This window comes from Mauremys mutica, chromosome 2, assembly GCF_020497125.1.
Source record: "Mauremys mutica isolate MM-2020 ecotype Southern chromosome 2, ASM2049712v1, whole genome shotgun sequence".
Taxonomy (NCBI): domain Eukaryota; kingdom Metazoa; phylum Chordata; order Testudines; family Geoemydidae; genus Mauremys; species Mauremys mutica.
In genome coordinates this window covers 85,214,646-85,234,699 of record NC_059073.1, presented here as the reverse complement: position 1 = coordinate 85,234,699, position 20,054 = coordinate 85,214,646, and the positions used below count along the sequence as shown (strand labels likewise).

The 20,054-nt window shown below is 42.2% G+C and overlaps 1 protein-coding gene across 4 annotated transcripts in view; it reads right to left on the bottom strand.

Moving 5' to 3' along the window:
- ROCK1 (Rho associated coiled-coil containing protein kinase 1) overlaps positions 1–20,054 on the bottom strand; it is a 178,291-nt gene that overhangs the window by 66,032 nt on the left and 92,205 nt on the right. For all 4 annotated transcript variants that reach the window (XM_045006595.1, XM_045006596.1, XM_045006597.1 and 1 more), the window contains 4 exons: positions 19,022–19,113; positions 15,689–15,848; positions 10,759–10,825; positions 3,193–3,281 (listed from right to left, as the gene is read on the bottom strand). In XM_045006595.1, the coding sequence (XP_044862530.1) occupies positions 3,193–3,281; positions 10,759–10,825; positions 15,689–15,848; positions 19,022–19,113 (408 nt within the window). The remainder of the gene's footprint in view (positions 1–3,192; positions 3,282–10,758; positions 10,826–15,688; positions 15,849–19,021; positions 19,114–20,054) is intronic.

The window sequence follows — 20,054 nt, the reverse complement described above, 5'->3', positions numbered from 1 at the left end:
AATGAATTATTTTAATATGTAAATGAATAAGATCTTATTTTACATGCCTGTTATTTCAATATTTAAACTATTTAAGACCATTATTTAAAAAATGCTTACTATGTGCATAACACTTCATCCGAAAACCAACATTTTAAATTGAAGAATGCCACCAATCAACATGAAGTAGTTTATAATAGCACAATCAAATGTATTGACAGTTCACTGGAGGCAATGTGTGTCAAAAATGGTAAGGGTCAAATTCTGTCCCTAAATCCACAAAAAGGTGCAGAGTAAGAGGTTTCTATAACTAGTAAATGTTGGTCAACACACATTCTGCCATTCTCTAGAAAGAATGGCTCCAGTTGTGCACATCCCACATCTCTAAGAATGTGGATCTCCAAAAGTGATCAAAACTGGAAAAAAACAAGTTACTGCAGAGAGAAGGTGAAATAAGTGCTGAGTAATACCCCACAAAGGAAATATGAACTGGTCAGCCAGCAATATGGAACATCCATTGATCCGCAGTAAGATCTCTACCAGTTCTATACGTTTGGTATGCATGTCTGTCCCTAGTTTTGCCTTTATAAAACATTAGGCCACATAAACGTTAGTCTTTTGTAGTTATTTACCTCTGTCCAAAAAAGTTATAGCACAAACAATTCAGACAGTATTAACTGACATATAATCAACAGCAGTTTATACCAACATATGTAATCAATTAGGGCTGTTGATTAATCGCAGTTAACTCATACAATTAACTCAAAAAATTAATCACGATTAATTGCAGTTTTAACTGCACTGTTAAACAATAAAATATCAATGGAAATGTATTAAATATTTTTGGATGTTTTCCTACATTTTCAAATATATTGATTTCAATTCCAACACAGAATACAAAGTGTAGATTGCTCACTTTATATTATTTTTATTACAAATATTTGCACTGTAAAAATTATAAACAAAAGAAATAGTATTTTTCAATTCACCTCATAAGTACTGTATTGCAATCTGTCTATCATGAAAGTGCAACTTACAAATGTAATTTTTTTTTGTTACATAACTGCACTCAAAAACAAAACAATGTAAAACTTTAGCGCCTACAAGTCCACTCAGTCCTACTTCTTGTTCAGCCAATCACTAAGACAAACAAGTTTATTTACATTTACAGGACATAATGCTGCCCACTTCTTATTTACAATATCACCAGAAAGTGAGAACAGGCATTCGCATGGCACTTTTGTAACCAGCATTGCAAGGTATTTACGTCCAGATATGCTAAACATTCGTATGCACCTTCATGCTTTGGCCACCATTCCTGTGCATACTTGTTTAAAAAAAAAAATGCATTAATTAAATTTGTGATAACTCCTTGGGGGAGAATTGTAGCTCCCCTGCTCTGTGTCTTACCTGCATTCTGCCACATATTTCATGTTATAGCAGTCTCAGATTATAATGTTCATTTTAAGAACAACTGCACTCCAGATCTGACAAAACGCGAAGAGGATACCAATGTGAGATTTCTAAAGATAGCTACAGAACTCAACACAAGGTTTACGAATCTGAAGTGCCTTCCAAAATCTGAGAGGGATGAGGTGTGGAGCATGCTTTCAGAAGTCCTAAAAGAGCAACACTCCAATGCAGAAACTAAATAAAGAACCTGAACCACCAAAAAAGAAAATCAACCTTCTGCTGGTGACATCTGACTCAGATGGTGATAATAAACGTGTGAGTCCACACTGCTTTGGATCATTATTGAGCAGAATCCCTCATCAGCATGGACACATGCCCACTGGAATGATGGTTGAAGCATGAAGGGACATATGAATCTTTAGCATATCTGGCATGTAAATAACTTGCAACACCAGCTACAACAGTGCCATGTGAACCCTCGTTATCACTTTCAGGTGACATTGTAAACAAGAAGCAGTCAGCATTATCTCCTGCAAATGTAAACAAACTTCTTTGTCTTAGTGATTGGCTCAACAAGAAGTAGAACTGAGTGGACTTTTAGGTTCTAAAGTTTTACATGAATTTATTTTTGAATGCAGTTTCCCCCCCCCCCCCAATTCTACATTTGTAAATTCAACTTTCATGATAGAGATTACACTACAGTACTTGTATTAGGTGAATTGAAAAATATTATTTCTTTTGTTTTTTACAGTGCAAATATTTGTAATAAAAAATATAAAGTGAGCACTGTACACTTTGTATTCTGTGTTGTAACTGAAAGCAATATATTTGAAAATGTAGAAAATATCCAAAAATATTTAAATACATGATATTCTGTTATTTAACAGCGCAATTAATCAAGATTAATTTTTTTTAATCGCTTGACGGCCCTAAATCAAATCTATTAACCCTGCGATAAAATGTGTTTAACTGTTAGACATCAGAAGACATGCTGATGTTACTGAATACATATTGTCAGTGTGATTGTAGGGATACAATTGTTGAATATATTGTTACCATGTGGTAGGTAGTCAATATGTGGACAGTGAAATTCTGGATATGTGTAAAGAGCACACTATGTACTAAACTTGAATTCCCATAAGACCATTTTTGGTAGCAATTCTTCCAAGATGATCAACAGCTATGTGTGCACATTAAGCGCCATGATTATCAGATTTTGAGCTATATGCCCATGTTGATGAAGGTGCAAGAATAGGCAGTAATTTGTCAGATATTTACTTTTTTCAAGAACATAACATAATTTAGTACTCTGATAGAAAACTGCTCCTCATATTGGTCTTAATCTCAACAAAAGTCAGAAGCTGGACCTTTCAATATTACTGAAGCATTTAAGCTACCAAGATGGAGAATCTTAAACTCCAACATTCTAGTACATGTAGTGCCCATAGTATTTTACATTCTTAATATTATATATCAATGTGTGCACTGTGTCCTGCAGGTGTTTTAAAACCTATCAGGGTAGTGGAAGGAAAAACAACATGGAGTTCAAATATTCAGGGGTAAAATATGTGTGTCTTTCACTGATGCGAACACAAACAATTCATCTTCCTCTTTAAATACACAAGAAAAACATTTGAGATACCATTTTAAAGTGATTTAATTTGTGGCCTAAAATCTCTTAGACTACTGTATTGCTATAGTAGCAATATTAATGATATGCTTGTAATCCTTAATATATTTTTTACAGAGCTGATGTTTTATATCATTTAATTCTGAAAACGTATTTAAGTTCAGTCTCACCTGCACTTTTGCTCCATTTCATCTTTCAATTGCATTTCATTTTGAAGCTGCTCTTCCAACTGATAGATAGTTTTCTGCATATTTTCCAGCTTAAAGTATATAGACACACATATTAAAAATATATGCATTACATTATATGAAACTTGTAAAAAAAATTCCATCACTTGCCTGGACTAGCTAAATTATGTCATCTATCTATTTTATATCAAGCATTTAATGACAGACAGGAATAGAAGAGACTAGTTTCCACTCTGTGCACCAAGACTGGCATGAGAAGAAAAATGTAAAGACTATGTTTTGTTGGTTATTAATGTGTGATATTCCCTTCTTGAGGCTTTTAAAATAGATTAATTACAAAACAACAGCAATGCAATGTAGCAGTTGAGAAATCAAGCAAAGTATTTCTCAAAGTTCAACTTATTCCTGCAGTGCTATCTCAGCTCATAGATTTCATTATACAGAATATGTAAAATTGAGTAAGGCCTGATCCTTCAAACATCTAGGCACAAGAGTAAAGCTTTATGTACCTGAATAGTACTGCTGAAAACACATGAGTAAATTACTCATATGCTTAAGTGTTTACAGGATCAAGCCCAAGTTGTTATTTCAAGGGATACAGGAAATATTATTTGTATTTATATTAAAATTTCCTTTTTTCCCCCCCTCTAGTAGGAAGATCCACAGATCAGTTAATCTTCTGCCTGTCAACAGCTCTGGATCAGACCTTGGAGCCTCTGATAGGGAGGAAATGGCTCAGTCCCTGAAGACCTAGCCAATCTGAGAGAATTTCCACAGCTTCTACTGTATGACCACTTTATAAACCTTTGAAACTACTAACAAGAACTTCAGATCCTCTTACCACAATAAAGTTTCTACACAGGACCTCTTCTTTACCATAAAAAGAGGACCATCAAGATACATCCCAGATGTTTAATATTTTCAGTCTCTTCAGGAGCTTGGCCTTAGTTGGTTCCCCCAGTCTTCACTCATAATATTTTAAGAGCTGCATGGAAAGGGATCTACAGTTCCAATTTATATCCTGAAAGGAAATGTATCCAAGTGGTCTTGCTATCTATCCTGTCATCTTCCTCAAGTAACTCTTCCTAAGGTGTGTTGTCTGGAGGAAAGTGTAGATGTGTTGCTACTCTTCTATAAAACAGTATCTAAATACTCTGGGGCAAGAGCTTTGTTTTGAGTCTCCCCCTTATTCTGAGGAGTCAGACAACTGTCAGTCATTTCAGGAAGAGGGGTCAAAGGACTGCTCTTCCTAAGGCCTGGTCTACACTAGGAGTTTATGTCGAATTTAGCAGCGTTAATTCGACTTAACCGTGCACCCGTCCACACCAGGAAGCTAATTAGTTCGACCTAGAGGGCTCTTTAGTTCAAATTCTGTACTCCTCCCCGACGAGGGGAGTAGCGCTAAATTCGACATGGCTATGTCGAATTAGGCTATGTGTGGACGGAAATCGACCTTAGTAGCTCCGGGAGCTATCCCACAGTGCACCACTCTGTTGACGCTCTGGACAGCAGTCCGAGCTTGGATGTTCTGACCAGCCACACAGGAAATGCCCAGGGAAAATTTGACACGCTCCGGCGCCTTGTGGATGTTCTGCAGGACCTCAGGCAGGAGGACAGAGCCCCCCTGCACTGTATCTGCAACCGCCCTCCCCCGCCACAAAGTCCCAAACCCCCCTCACCCAAAGTAACAAGAAGGAGGGGTGACAGGGGCCGTGAAAACTGTCACTGCACCCCTGCAGAGTGCACAAATACAAGAAGGCTCATTCCCTAAAAGTTGAGAAGTCCTTCCCTTCCTAGCTCACCAAAGCCCCAATCCCAGTTTCATCCCCTAACTGTGTAGTTGATTATTAAAAGTAGTTTGCTGTTAATTACTATTTCCGTCAAGTTTTTCTACAGAAGACTGTCTGTGAAGGGGGGGAGGGGGAAGGGGGTTGTTAATTGCATAGGACAGTCACCTTTACCAGGGTACAGACACAGGGGCAGGATCAACAGCAGGTCACACACACAGTGCAGTCAGTAGGCACCCTGGTCGGTCTGGGAGGTGTTTTCCATGTTCTGTGTGGGTGGGGGGTACGTGACTTTGTGGCATGGGAGGGCGGTTACAGAACTTATGCAGCGGTCCTTGTCCCGGACCACAGAGCCACGCAGCAGGGGAATCTGTAACCATCCTTCCCCGCCACAAGGTCACATAGCCCCCGCACACAGAGTCCCGAAAAGGAGGGATGGCAGGCTCCGTTGAAACAACCAGTCCGGCACTGCAGACCGCTCTAGGAGCAGGAGCCTATCATTCCTCGAGTGTAGAAGCGGTGTTAACATCACTGCACACCCTACCCACCACAGTCTGCGTCCCTGTTTCAACCCTTTAACGCAAAGTCATTAATAGAGAAACCTTTGTTAAGTAACAATGGAACATGTATTTTATTTTTACACATGTGTTGGAAGGGGGGGAAGCGTGGTGAACGGGGTATATAACCACAGAAGAAAGTCAACAGTAACTGAAGCAGGGGCAGGTTCAGCTTCTCTGCAAAGAAACTGAACAGTCACAGGTTACCCTGCTCCCTGAGGAACCTAGCTTTCAAAGCCTCCCGGATGCACAGCGCTTCCCGCTGGGCTCTTCTAATTGCACGGCTGTCTGGCTGAGCGTAATCAGCAGCCAGGCGATTTGCCTCAACCTCCCATCCCGCCATAAAGGTCTCCCCCTTGCTCTCACAGAGATTGTGGAGCACACAGCAAGCTGCAACAACAATGGGGATATTGGTTTCGCTGAGATCCGAGCGAGTCAGTAAGCTGCTCCATCTCCCCTTGAGCCGTCCGAAAGCACGTTGAATGATGACAGTTACCCAAGACCACCCTCGACACATTTTTCCCCCCAGCATGCATTCTGGGGAAATCCCAGAATTCAAATGGGCAGCGGGGACTGCGGGATAGCTTCCCACAGTGCACGGCTTCCAATGTCGACGCTTGCCCAGTTAGTGTGGACTCACAAAGTCGAATTAGTGTCCTTAGTGTGGACACACAAATTCGACTTTGTAAGGTCGATTCCACAAATTCGAATTAAGTTAAATCGAACTAATCTGGTAGTGTAGACATACCCTAAGTCTCTGAGATTCACCCAACCACTTCCCCTCCTACTGAATTTGTGCTTTGAGAAATCAGGTTCTAAGGCTCCATAGTAGGATGATGGAAAAGGAGGTTTCATGTGATATCTGTCCCTGCTCCTTCTGAATACTTTTTACAGGAACTGTTCTACTGCTCTGCTGGTATCTGATATTTGGGGAGAAACTCTAATGCTCTTTACCCATCTTAAATGGGAGAGATGAGAGATGTTTTTTCCTGCTTCTGAGCAGGATGTTTCCTCACTTCCTTTTTCTGTTTTTTAGAGACTTTTCTTGCTACTCCAATGGAAAAAGGAAGACAGAGAATCAATACTCCTTAAGAGGCTGAGGAGTTTGGCAAGTGACTGCCCCTGCTGGTTTTATTATTTTGCTTTCTTCCACACCATTGGGGTGCTCTGAGGTATCCAGAGGTAGAGTGGAGAGGCTCTGTAACCGTCCTCCATCTAGATAAGACAGTATGCTTCATCAGTTTATTAGACTCCGCCACAAAGCTTTGCGATATGAGGGTGTTCCCCAATCTCTTCCAGAGGAAGTGGACTCCATCATGAGATCTTAGAGTGGCCCTGACAATGAAATCTAAGGCCTGGTCTACACTGGGGGGGGAGGGGTCGAACTAAGGTACGCGACTTCAGCTACGTGAATAGCATAGCTGAAGTCGAACTACTTTAGTTCGTCTGACTTACCCGTCCTGACGCCGCGGGATCGAAGTCCGCCGCTCCCCCATCGACTCCACCACCGCCATTCGCGGTGGTGGAGTTCCGGAGTCCGAACTATCGCGTCTAGATTAGACACGATAGTTCGAACTCCGAGAAGTCGAACTCTCCGCGTCGACCCGGTGGGTAAGTATGGACCTACCCTAAAGGGAGAGTCCCACCTACTGCTGTGCCATAGAAAGTGTGTAACCCTTGAAAGAGACGATTCCTAAATAGTACCCCCTTTGACTTTATGGATGGTGTCTAACCCCATAATTTGTAGGGACAAGGGGGGACCAGGGGAAGCCAGTTCATGGAGCAGCCATTTTGCCTGAATGAGTCACACAGAAAATAAGGCTGGGTTACATAAGGATTCATGCACACTTTGATAAGCAAGGGCATGGGAGCCGGACAGAAGTAAATGAAGGGCTCCTTACTGCCTACTTGCTTCTCAGTGTCTGGGTTGATCTCCTTTTTTGTCTCTCCATGCTGACTACTCCAGGGTGGGGTTTTGTTTGTTTGTTTGTTTGTTTTTGTGGAGGGGAGAGGAATAGTTGTCCACACTGGCAGTTGGGGATGACAGACCAGGAATTTCTGTACTCAATCTTGCAGGCTTGTGCCTTTGGCTGCCTGTGTGGTGCAGTTCCCTAAGACACCTGCCCAGACATGCTGGGCTAGCAGCTGCTGTAGCCAGTTACCTTAGTTATCAAAAGAAATGCTTTCAGAGAGGTTTCTGCTAAGTCTCAGGCTAAATAGCACCCCAGCAAAAGTCTGGAATTCAACAAAAGGAGCAGTTAGAATAAAAACATTTCTGCATGTTTTTGTTTCTTTTCAGTTTCTGTTCTGCATTCTGGGGTAGGGATAGGGTTACCATATTTGAACTTTCAAAAATGAGGACACTCCATTTGGGGGGGGGGGTGTAGCCCTGCCCCATCCACTCCCTCCCACTTCCCACCCTGACTGCCCCCCACAGAACCACAACCCATCCAACCCCCCCCTGCTCCTTGTCCCCGATTGCCCCCTCCAAGACCCCTGCACCAACCGCCCCCCAGGACCCTACCCCCTATCTAAGCCTCCCTTCTCCTTGTCCCTGACTGCCCGCTCCTGAGACCACCCCACCCTAACTGCCCCCCTAGGACCCCACCCCCTACCTGTCCCCTGACCCCCTAACTCCCTGACTCCTCTCCACACCCCCGGACCCTGACAGCGCCCCACCCCCAGGAACCCCCGACTCATCCAACCCCCCTGCTCCCTGTCCCCCAACTGCCCCAACCCCTCTCCGCACCCCAGGAACCCCCGACTCATCCAACCCCCCTGCTCCCTGTCCCCTGACCCCACTCCACACCCCCACTCTCTGACACGGCCCCCCCACCCCCCAAAACCCCTGACCCATCCAACCGCCCCCTGCTCCCTGTCCCCTGACTGCCCCCCAGGACCCCCTTGCCCCTTCTCCAACCCCTCAGCCCCCTTACCATGCTGCTCAGACCAGCGTGTCTGGCTCTACGCGGAGCCAGACACGCTGCTGCGCTCCCCCGCAGAGCGCACAGCCCTGCCCCCCCAGAGTGCTGCCAGCACGGCACACTGAGTCTGAAGGGGAGGGGGCAGCAGGGGAGGAGCTCTGGCTGCTGAAGGCCCCGATGCGAGCGGCTCAATCCAGCCCAGCCGCTCTGTCAGGCGCACTGCGCTCTGCATTGGGAGGGAAATCTCAGACTTTTTAAAAATTTTACAAAGTCCTCCCAGATGGCTATTTAAAACCCCCAAATCCAGACATGTCCAGGATAATCCGTACGTATGGTAACCCTAGGTAGGGAGAGTCTGGAGAAGTCTGACTACAGTAAAGAAGGCAAGAACAAAAAAACTCTCTGGGATCTTTAGGGGCTTGCCACACCCTCCCTGACAATGACTTAACATGTCTGGTTCTACCTCCTGAGTTATGGGAAGGCTGAAGACCCACTGCAAAAGAATTGTGAATCTTTTTTAACTTAACTTTTAGTCTCTGATGGGCATTGAATTTCAAGTGTTAAATCAAAATAAATGAGTAAAGTTAATTCATATTTCCAAATAGATTCAGAATTTCAATTAAAGGACTATGGATTCCTCCCACAAGGCACTCAACACCTTGTAGAACTGTACACGTAGGCAGTATCTTGTGTTACATTTACTTAACTTTGTTTGCAGTGTTGTTGTAGCCGTGTTCCTCCCAGGATATTAGAGAGCCAAGGTGGGTGAGGTAAGATCTTTTACTGGACCAACTTCAGTTGGTGAAAGAGACAAGCTTTCAAGCTACAAAGAGCTCTTCTAGGGAATTTTCACAATGACTAAGCAACTCAGGTGGCCTGCTCAGGCACTTCTGAAAATTTCACTAGGCACCTGTCTGCATCTTTCGGCACCTAAATACCTGAAAATCTGGTCTTAGGTTCTTATTTTCTCACATCACCAACTAAAGGCAGGTGAAGTAACATACAAGAAAAGACACCAGTCAAAATGGGCACAAAGAATCAGCATCCTCCAAATCAAACACTTACTGAATTATGTTAAGCCAATACAAGATATACACTTGGTTCCTCTGCCCTTTAAAAATATTTCTGTAGATAATACAGTATTTAAGAACAAACTATACAGAGTCATCAAAAATAGGCATAAAACAGAGCAAGTTCTGCAGTTGAACTTTTTTTCCCTTTCATTCAACTGTATAGCCTTCCTTTTCTTCCTCTGTTTGGAAAACACCTTGTATTATAAACTAATTAACAATAAATAGTAACAGACAGTCATTGATATCTGCTTAATGGAATGGACAATAGAAACAAGTCATGGATACTGCTAGTTGCATCCAAACCTAGCATGATAGCTATTAGAGCCAGCCAGAAAATTTTCTGAAAGAACATTTTTCCATCAGAAAACGCCAATTTTAAATGTTAGCAGCAATGGATTGATTTTGCCAAAAAACCTCAATGAGAACCTGCCTGATTTCCTTCCCCCACCAAGCCGCCTCTCTGGAACCAGGGGCTTCTGAGGCTCCTCAACAGGTCACCTGGCAGGGAGCTTGGGATCTGAGGATCCCTGTTCTTCAGCATCCTGTCTCATGGGGAGCTTGAGAACTGTGGCTCTCAGGATTACTCGGCAGCTCACTAGGCAAACTGTCCTGGAGTGGGGCTCCCAATGGTGTCCAGAGCATCCAGGCTCCCTGATTCTTCGAGTGCTCCCAGAAGTTTCAGGGTTTCTAGGCTCTCAGCTCCTCAGCAGGCTGCTGGGCTCCCAGAGATCCCTAGACCCCGCACTAGCTGGCTCTCTGGGGAGCTGAGCAGCCTCCTGCTCCCTGGCTGGCCTAGTAACAGGCTGCCTGGCTTCCTAGCTCTGCGGCCTGCCTGACATGCTACTGCAGATCTGGCTTCCAGGGAGCATATTTTATTTTGGAAAACCAAAACTTTTCTATTATGGAAATGTTTCGGTGTTTCTTAAAACTAAATATTGTGGAATTTCAGTTCAGTGAAAATTCTGAGATTTCAGCATTTTTCATTCCGATTCAGGATAATTTTCTTCTAAAATATCGATTTATTTTTCAGAACTGAAATTCTGTTTGCCTGCTAGCTCTTAAAGCTATGTCCCAGTTAAAATAAATGTACTGATTTTCCATATTTCAAAGCACTAAAGCAGTTTCATGTCATTTAAAATTACGTCAGTATTTCAATGTGCAGTGCACCCACTGTCAGTTTACACAAAACTAATATCAAAATACATACCAGGCTTTTATCTATACCGGAACTTGTTCTGTTGTCATTTGAATTTTCTGCAGAGGCAGATAAACACCTATAACAAAATATTTAATTAAAAATGTTAAAAGCAAGATTATGAGATAGAAAAAACAGAGTAAGCTAGTTTAAAAGGATCTCCAAAGATTACAATCTCTGTGAGATCCAGCTAGCCAAGGGGGCTATAAGGACAGATTTTTAGTGCTTGCATTTATTATAAGATGTAAACACATTTAATTTAAAAAAACACACAGTTCATTGTATAATTTGTCTTACGTTAAGTAGAAATCTGCAGTTTTTACCATTCTTCTTCTAGGAAAAAAGTACTTCCTTTTTTAATAACTTAAATAAGTTATTATTCCTTTTTAATAACTTTGCTTTCCAGGGTTCAACATTCTCTTGGGCCCTGATCTAGCACACATTTACTCACGTGCTTAATTTTTCTCACAGGAGTACCACCATAGAAGTCAATTCTGCAGAGGTTATGGGCATGGGACCCTCAGTGAAGTTAACAGGAGTTCCATAGATGGAGGGACTTGCAGCACAGGGTTCTTTAACAGTATTCCTTTTTTACGTAATGGTATCTATTCGGCGTACCGAGTAGATATATATGTTTATTTGCCATGACTGTGTATGCATATTTGTCATGGATTATGAAAGTCAGATAAATAAATGCAAATAATTTCCTGATTACCTTAAAAGCCTGGGATGAAATTCTGCTCCCAACTCCTACATTTTTATGCTTGAGTAAAGGAGACAGAATGGCATAAAGGGGCTCCACAAGCCCTGGATCCATTTTAGGAAGAAGCAGCTTAGCATGCAAAAGACAGCCCACAGACTCTCTTCGGAGGACTCTCTCCCACATCCTGATGTAAGGAGAGTGTCTGGAGCAGGACTAGGGGTGGGATGGATGTGCTGGAAGCAAGGCTGCAGCACAGAGTACTGAGGAGATTTTGGGGAACATTATTACTAATAGGCAGAAAATGACAGGCTGCCATAAGTCAGACAGCTCCCGTAAGTTAGGCTGCCTAATTTACATCTGGGGCCACTTTGGCTCCTTGAGGTAGTCCAGAATCAGGAGGGTGCAAAGGTGGCTTAAAGTAACCTTAGCCCTTCCTTCCACTGGACTTTGAGGTCTGTGAAACACAACCAAAAATCTCATCCTTGAAGATTAAAAATATATTTATTGCCCTACTTTTTCCATTTGACAAATAATGATTTTTCCTGCAACTTCAAAGGAACAGGAGTTAATTTGGCTTTTTGGGTAGATTGGATTCTAATGTGATAACTACAGCCAAAGCCATGATGAGACGGGAAGTACAGAGAAAGTAGCAGCTAAGCAGTGGTGTCTATAAGTACTAGACCTGTAAAAGGCAGAATGATTCCAGAAACTTTGGGGAAGCATGTTCAGAAGTGGCACGTGTTACATACTTAGGAGGTATAGTATGTGCTTTCCCCAATATCAGCATCTGGAGTACTATCAAGTACATAAGATATGAGGCTATGATCCTGCCTAATCACACTCCCCTCGGGATGGTCAGCGCTAGCCATCTCAATCTCCTTGCACTTAGAGTGCTGCCTGCAACACTGAGGCTGCGTCGTTCACAGGTGTGATGACAGGCTCTCAAGCACCTTTTCCCCCTTATACAAATGTGTGCAGAGATGGCCAAAATTTGTCTTTTTGTTCGTAATACTGTATTCGAAAACAAATGTAAGAAGTTCTTATTTTACAACAATATCATTGGTGCTTCTATCAACAATGCACAGGTATATATGATTTGTGTTTCCTTGGATGACTGGATGGCAATACTACAATAGCAAAGCAGTGGTTCTTGTGCATTTTTTTTTTATTCCACAGGAAGGGAGTGGTTGAATTAAAAACAGAACATTTAGAACCTGAAGGAATAGCTACAAGATTATTTTTAAAAGGGGAGTATAAAGTAGATTGTAGGGTACTATCCCCTTAAAACTTACTGGATCAGACCAATGGTCCGTTTAGTCATGTATCCTACCCAAACAATGGCCAGAAACAGATGTGTCAAAGGAATGTGCAAAATACCTATAATGAAGTAACTTATTTGTGGCAGTGGGAGGTGGCCCCCATTAGTCAGTCAATGGTTGGCTTATGCTCTGAAGCAAGTGGGTTTATACACCTGATACATTTTTATTCTATCTAGTATATCTAGCGATAGCATTATAATAAGAATGTCTTAACTTTTTCTTAATCCTATTTTTCTGACTCCTACACTAAGGATCTGATCCAAAGCCCACTACAGACAACGAAAAGATTCCCACTGACTTCAAAGGGCACTTCATCAAGCCGAAGCTCTTGGCCTCAATACTATCTTGTAGCACTGAGTTATACAGGTTAATTATGCACCACAAAGTATTTCCTTTCTTCAGTTTTGAATTTGTTGCTTTTTAATTTCAGTTAACGTTGTTTAGCACTCAGCTTTTCTGAAATGTTAAACAAGAATGTCTGAAACCACATTAAGGAGATGCTGCAACTCAGGAATCCTGGATTCTATTCCAGGTTCTCAACAAGTATGTGCTTTAGCGTTTACAGATTATTCTGATCCCGTCCACCCTGTATTCCTCCAACGTGGGCTTCCATCTTCTGTTCCCTTCGGTTGCTATCCACACTGCCCCAATCTGCCCCAAACTTCTCTTCTCCCTATTCCTCCCCATCTTGACTCTGATCCCTGTTCCCATCTTCATCACCCCCAGCTCTTGTCTCTGTATTATCCTATCAACCCCAGCCTACTCCTGCCCCCACTTTACTCCTCACCCCTTTAAATTCAAGTCAGACAGTTTCTCCAGAATGCTTGGGCACCAGCAGAGGGGCACTGGGAAGACAGGAGAGACAGCCTCCCTATTTTTAATTCTTCTGCCTCACACTACAGTGGTCCCTGTCTGCCAGGAAGAACAACTGCAGGGAAAGTTATTCTCAACTCCTGCAGCCCCAGGAGTAAGCATGCTCAGTCACTGTGCAGATGACATATGTATAGCTTGGTTGGTACATACCCACAAGTGCTTTGTGGGGATATAGCATGCGCAGCACATCTGGAATCTTTACAGAATTTAGCTGCCAGCCTCTAACAAACCACTAGCAAGCATGTCTAAATTGTTATTTTCAGAGGCTTATAACTTATCCAAAATTTGGGCAGATTTGTATAGGGATGGCTAAAAGCACATATCTGACACATAGGCGAGTCACCTGCCAAATTTCAAATCCCAGCTCCAAAGCACAGAGGCATTATAGCTTCTCTGTAATATACTTTAACAAGGACAAAACAATTTATAATTGGAGATATACCAATCTCCTAGAAGTGGAAGGGACCTTGAAAGGTCATTGAGTCCAGCCCCCTGCCTTCACTAGCAGGACCAATTTTTGCCCCAGATCCCTAAGTGGCCTCCTCAAGGATTGAACTCACAACCCTGGGTTTAGCAGGCCAATGCTCAAACCACTGAGCTATCCCTCCCCGCCTAGCCTCATTCTCAAACAGCTAACCTGATTTTTTACTGAACGTGTCCAAAAAAAAACAACAACAACAAAAAAACTGCCTGAGGCAGACACCCGGCATGGAAAAATATCAGTCTCAACAGCTACGGTCAGCAAAGTTATAAGTAAGGTTACAATTTAATCATGAGTATTTTTAGTAAAAGTCATGGACAGGTCATGTCCAAAAAACAAAAATTACTTATACCATAATATCCCTGATTTAATCTGGGGGGGGAAAGGCTCTTGGGGGAGGGAGCCCCAGGGCGCCAGCGGCTGCTCCGGCCGCTGCTGGAGGGGGGAGCCCCAGTGCCAGCCACCCAAGAACCACTGCCAGGGGCTGCCAGAGCAGCAGCCAATGCAGCTGGCACCGGGGCCGGGGCTGCTCCAGCACCGACTGGTGTGGCTGTCCCCAGGGCTGCCTCAGCAGCTGGTCCCAGGGACAGCTGCTTGGGTGGCTCTGGGGTCAGTCACACTGGCCGCTACAGAAGTCTCAGAGATCACAGGAAGTCATGGAATCCGTGACTTCCACGACCTCCATGACAGACATGGAGCCCTAGTTATAAGCAACTGAAAAGAGGATCTTATAATAGAAGGTGTTGGGCAACCTTTAACCATTGTTGCTACCAACACAATCTATGCTACTGAATAGTATTGACCATACAAATAGCAATGCATGCAGTTTGAACTGATGTTATTTAAAACCTCATGGGCAGTAGTGCAAATTATAAAAATCATGTCAATTTCATGCTGCTGCTTGGGAGAACTTTAAAAGAAAAAAAAGAGACTAAGAGGCAGAGTGGAGTAGTGGAGCCACTATCTTCACAACAGCCAAGTAAGAACGAGAAACTTCCTTATCCTTTCTAGCAGCCATGAGGAGACTTTAAATTTACCAGATATCTATTAGCTAGAAACTGATCTAAAAGAAAGTCCCCAAGCAAAGTCAAGGAACATTATCCTGGGGATAAAGTGAGTTTCGGCTGCATTTGGCTTTTCATTGCCCTGGGATCACTGGTTTTGCCCTCATCCTTCTGGCATCACACAGACACACTCGAACTACTCTTTAACCCTTTGTATGTGATTCCATCTAGTAGGTGCCTAGTACACTTTCTAAGCCAAATTACTGTAGTGTCATTATACGCATGATTAATTCAGAATCAGTAACACTGACCTGACTACAAAACTCCTGTAACGTTTTAAAACACTAACATCTAGCAGTGGTACCATTTTCATGTAAATACCACAAATTATGACACTCTAGAATTTTTCACTTTTAAACGGCTAAATATACAGTGAGAGTATGAGTGAGTGAGTGTGTGAAAGAGAGCGCGTGCATGTGTACACACACAAAAATATGTAAATAAGAATCAAAAATACAAAACTTGGTGATAGTACATAACAGTTTGTTTCCTCCATACTTACCGATGGGTGCTGTAGTATGTAAATCCTACAAAAGGTAGCTGGTTGCCAACAAATGCTTTTGGTATAGGGAATGTTTCTTCCTCTCCCTTGTCTTCTTCCAAATCATCGAAGTTACTAGTGTCAATATCACTACTTAAATCAGGAACAACTGGTGCGACAGCTAGAATAAAATAAAATGATCATCATTCCACTCAAATGACAACCAGCTAATTGACAAATAAATGTAAATGTTATGATCAATATTAGAATTGCCCCTTCTGTTACAGTCTTAGAGTCAATAATTTTCGTGCTATTTTAAATAGTCATGACTTGACATTTAGGGATTTGTGTGTGTCAGTAGGTAGACAGATATGACAGCGATCATCTGAACAAATTAGGTCCCGATCCTATAGTGTATTGGGGAATGCAGATTCAGTAGAACACTGTGCAGGTACAGCAGTTCACTTTTGTGCTATATAATACATAGATCTAAGTTAAGGCCCTGATCCTGTCAAGTTAACCATGGACATTATGAAAAGTCAATAGAGGAGTTCAGAAACAAAAACTGAAGTGAAGAATCACTAAGTTCTTTAGTGATTCTCTTGGGTGTTCTGGCTCCTTTGTGCCACGCTGGCAATGAAAGAGAGGCAGAAAGAAGCCAGATTTGACCAGCTGAGAATTCTGTTGGTGCTGATGAGTTTTCAGTTGGAGCAGAGCAAGCATACTTGGTTCCTGCACTACCTGTCCTTAGCTACTCAGCCATGGCTCAGAGGGCATGTCAGGGACACACAGAGACAGAAAGGGGCTTGATCAGAGCATGTCCTGCCCAATCCCCAACTGACAAAGTCTGTTTGGAGACTACGAGCAAGGGAAGTTTAGAGCATTCCCCACTGTCTGACTGGATCTAAATTCTGGGGCAGCAGAGAATCTGGCCCTCAATTCTCCAAGAGGTTAAGGTACAAACAAAAGCCCCATATTTTCAATAATTCTGAAGAACTGTGTTGGCTTTACAAAGCCTGGCTTTCATCCGGCAATTTTTGCACTCAAATCTATCCATTTATCACATGCACTTACACTGTTCTTGTTCTTTCAAGAAAAAAAGTTTATTTTGGGTCCAAATCAAAGTTATAGGTTTTTTAAAATTGTTTTTAAAACTATTTGTATAACAAGGAGATATAGTTACTCTCATGCCTTATAATCACGCATCCTTTGGTCTTGCCACAAGCCCCTCTGTGGGCAACCATTTGCACCAGCAGCAAAGAAAAGAATGGTTACTTATCCTTCTGTAACTCTGATTCTTCAAGAAGTTGTAAGTCGTCATTGCAGATCCCTCTGTAGGTGCACATACGTGTGCAATCGGATTCTTCTGAATAGCAAAGTGTGTGGGGGAGGGGGGCGGATTTTTTGTAGTTCACCAGGATGCTCAATTGAGATAACAGGGAGATGGCAGCAAGCCTGGAATTATGCCATCTCCCGCTGGGATGTTCCCTTGATCAGCCAATTGTCCAGGTAAGGGAAAGAGCGAATGCCCCTTCTTCTGAGACATGTCGCTATTACTGATAGACACTTTGTGAAGACTTTCAGATTGTGAAGAGTCCAAATGGTAGTACCTTGTGCTGGTTATGACTGGGACCCCAATGTGAACCATAACTACTACATGTGGACCAGATGGAGGCTACATGGAAATATGCATCTTGCAAGTCAAGAGTTGCACACCGTTCTTGAGCATGAAGTGATGGAATCAAAAAATGTTACCATCCTGAATCTGAGGCAGCATTTGTATTTGTTCAGTCTCCTCAGATCTAGGACAGAACAAAATACCCCTGCCTTCAGGATAAGAACGTATCAGGAGTAGAAGCCTCTTCCCCCGTACTCTTGCAGTGTCTCCTACAGCTCCTAGACACAACACTTTAACAGGCTCTAATGAGAAGAGTCCCTGAAGAGGCACAGGGAAAGGGGGTGGATAGGAGGCATGCATTGGAAATGTATAGGCTAGTCTTAGGCAATGTCTAATGTCCATTTATCAGCTGTGATGGTTGCCCTAGCATGGTGGAAAGGGGCAAGGCAGTTCCCAATGTTGGGGATAAGTTCCAGATTGGCTCCAATGTGACTCACAATGCTCTTGTCAAATCTGGCCTTCTTTCTTTGTTGGTAATTTGGTTGCCAACTGCAGGAACAGGGTGGGGCCTTCTGCCTTTGTTGGGGCTGTTACTAGTATGGCTTTCTATATGAAGCCAGTGCATAGATCCCCAGGAATCACATCATAGACCTTGAGGAAATAGAGTGCTTCATCTGTTCTTGGGATGATGAGCTAACTTCCCTTGTAGGGCACATTCTCCATAGTAGCCTGTACTTCATGTAGTATGCCTGAAGCCATAAGGGCTGCCTCATGGAGAGACATCCACACTGACATATACTCGAAGAACACTGAACTATATCATTACCAGCCATTGCCCTCTTCCGAAAAAATCTGCCTCTTTAGGCTTGATGAGCATGACCTCATAACATCCACTCTGAAAAAGCATGACTGCACAGTTCTTACCTTATACAAAAAGCTTTATCCTTGTGAGTTCGGTTTATGAAAAAAAATTAAATAATCTTTATTAAAAATAAAGATGAAGAGATTCAACCCTGAATCAAGCTATAAAAATGAGTAAGCCACAGCACTATCCTCCCAGGAATAAACCTGAATAAACAGGCTTTATATGGTGTTCTAAAAGTTAAACTGACGTGGTTTTATCAGACCAGTGGGAGAAAGAATGCCAGAGTTGAGTGACCCTATACTGAAAACTTTGCCTCCAGCTCACAGACTTTCAAATTGAGACATGGTTAGCAAGAAGTTACCAGCTGATCTCCACTGTGTGATCACCCAGAGGAGAATTTTTCAGATAACTCAGACAAACATTGTACTTAGAAAAATATAGTTCCTGGAGCACAGTGATAATGTGCTTTCTATGGCTCAAACCAATAAGCAAGTAGGCAGATACATTCTGTACCACAAACTTCTAAGACGTTTTAATTCCATATCAAAACTTTCTATTATCACTTACCTTCCAGAAGCTTATGATATCATTATGAATTAAGGCATAATAAATACAGAAGACAATATTGCTAAGAAACGGATCTGGTCTCAGCATTTGCTAAAAGAAAAAAAATAGACTGAAGAAAATCCTGAACTGTGTGGGAAATCTAAACAGACTTGCCTCAACATTTTGTTCTATACTTGGCTAATTACATTAATTCAATATTTAAAGAGAGAAAAGCCTTCCACTAGAACAGAGAGGTGACATCACTTTTGCTGATACACCATGTAAATAAGAGAATATTACTGCTTCAGTACAAAGAACTACTTACTGTCTCTAAGAGTTTCCCAAGCCCACTGATCATTTTTGAAGAAGAGGTGTCGCTTGATTTCTTCTACACCATTTCGTCCTAACCTCACTTCCCTATAAACGTTTAAAAAAAAAAAACATGTAAGATTTTTTCCTTTCTGTTAACGAGAGTGATTCAAATATCCTAGAGTTCAAAGGTGAGAGTTTACATCTGCCAACTACAGGCAGTATAAAAGCTTTAGTTTCTCTGAAGCTATGACATAAAATGCCCTATACCAGCACAAGCAGGTTCATGAGGTTTCTTCCCTTCATCACATAACGCAATCTGATCTTAGGTCTTGTCTACCACAGGGAAGTTTTACCAGTTATACTGATATATTCTTATCTGTATAACACTGCTCCCTCTCCCCGCCCCCGATATATATGGACTCTCATTCAGGTATAACTGGCATTTTTGGTTTAGCTTAAACCAAAAATGCCACAGTTATAAGTGAAATAAGCTAAGTGACATAAGCTAAACAAACAAATCAACTAACTAACCAACTCCACTCTTATTCTACAATTAGAGTACCTAAAAGGAGATGATGTCTACTGATAATTATATTCATTTAAATTCACCCCTTTGGGCATACAAAATAAACTTAAGTGTAGACAAGGCCTTACGCTATCAAATTCGCAGCTAAAGCAGTGTCCCTCTAATTTAAGAGCTGGGCCCAATTATCCTCTCACTTCCACTGCTGTAAATCAGTAACTCCATAAAAGTCAGTTTCATTTGCTGTACGTAAGAGGAAAATCAGGCCCATTATTTCTTGTCCAAGTTCTTTACAATATAAACAGTATTCACTAACAGCATTTCACACTTTCAGAAAGAGCAGAACCAATCAATCAATAATACTGCTCCATATGACTCAGTCAACTTTCCTACGTAGCATTTCCACGTGCAGACCACTGCTACTTGGCTACAATGCAAAAGAAAATGAAAAAAAAGACAGAAAAAATAAAGCAATAAAAGGAGGGGAGAGGGAAAAAGAAAAAGGCAAGACAAGGAAAAAACA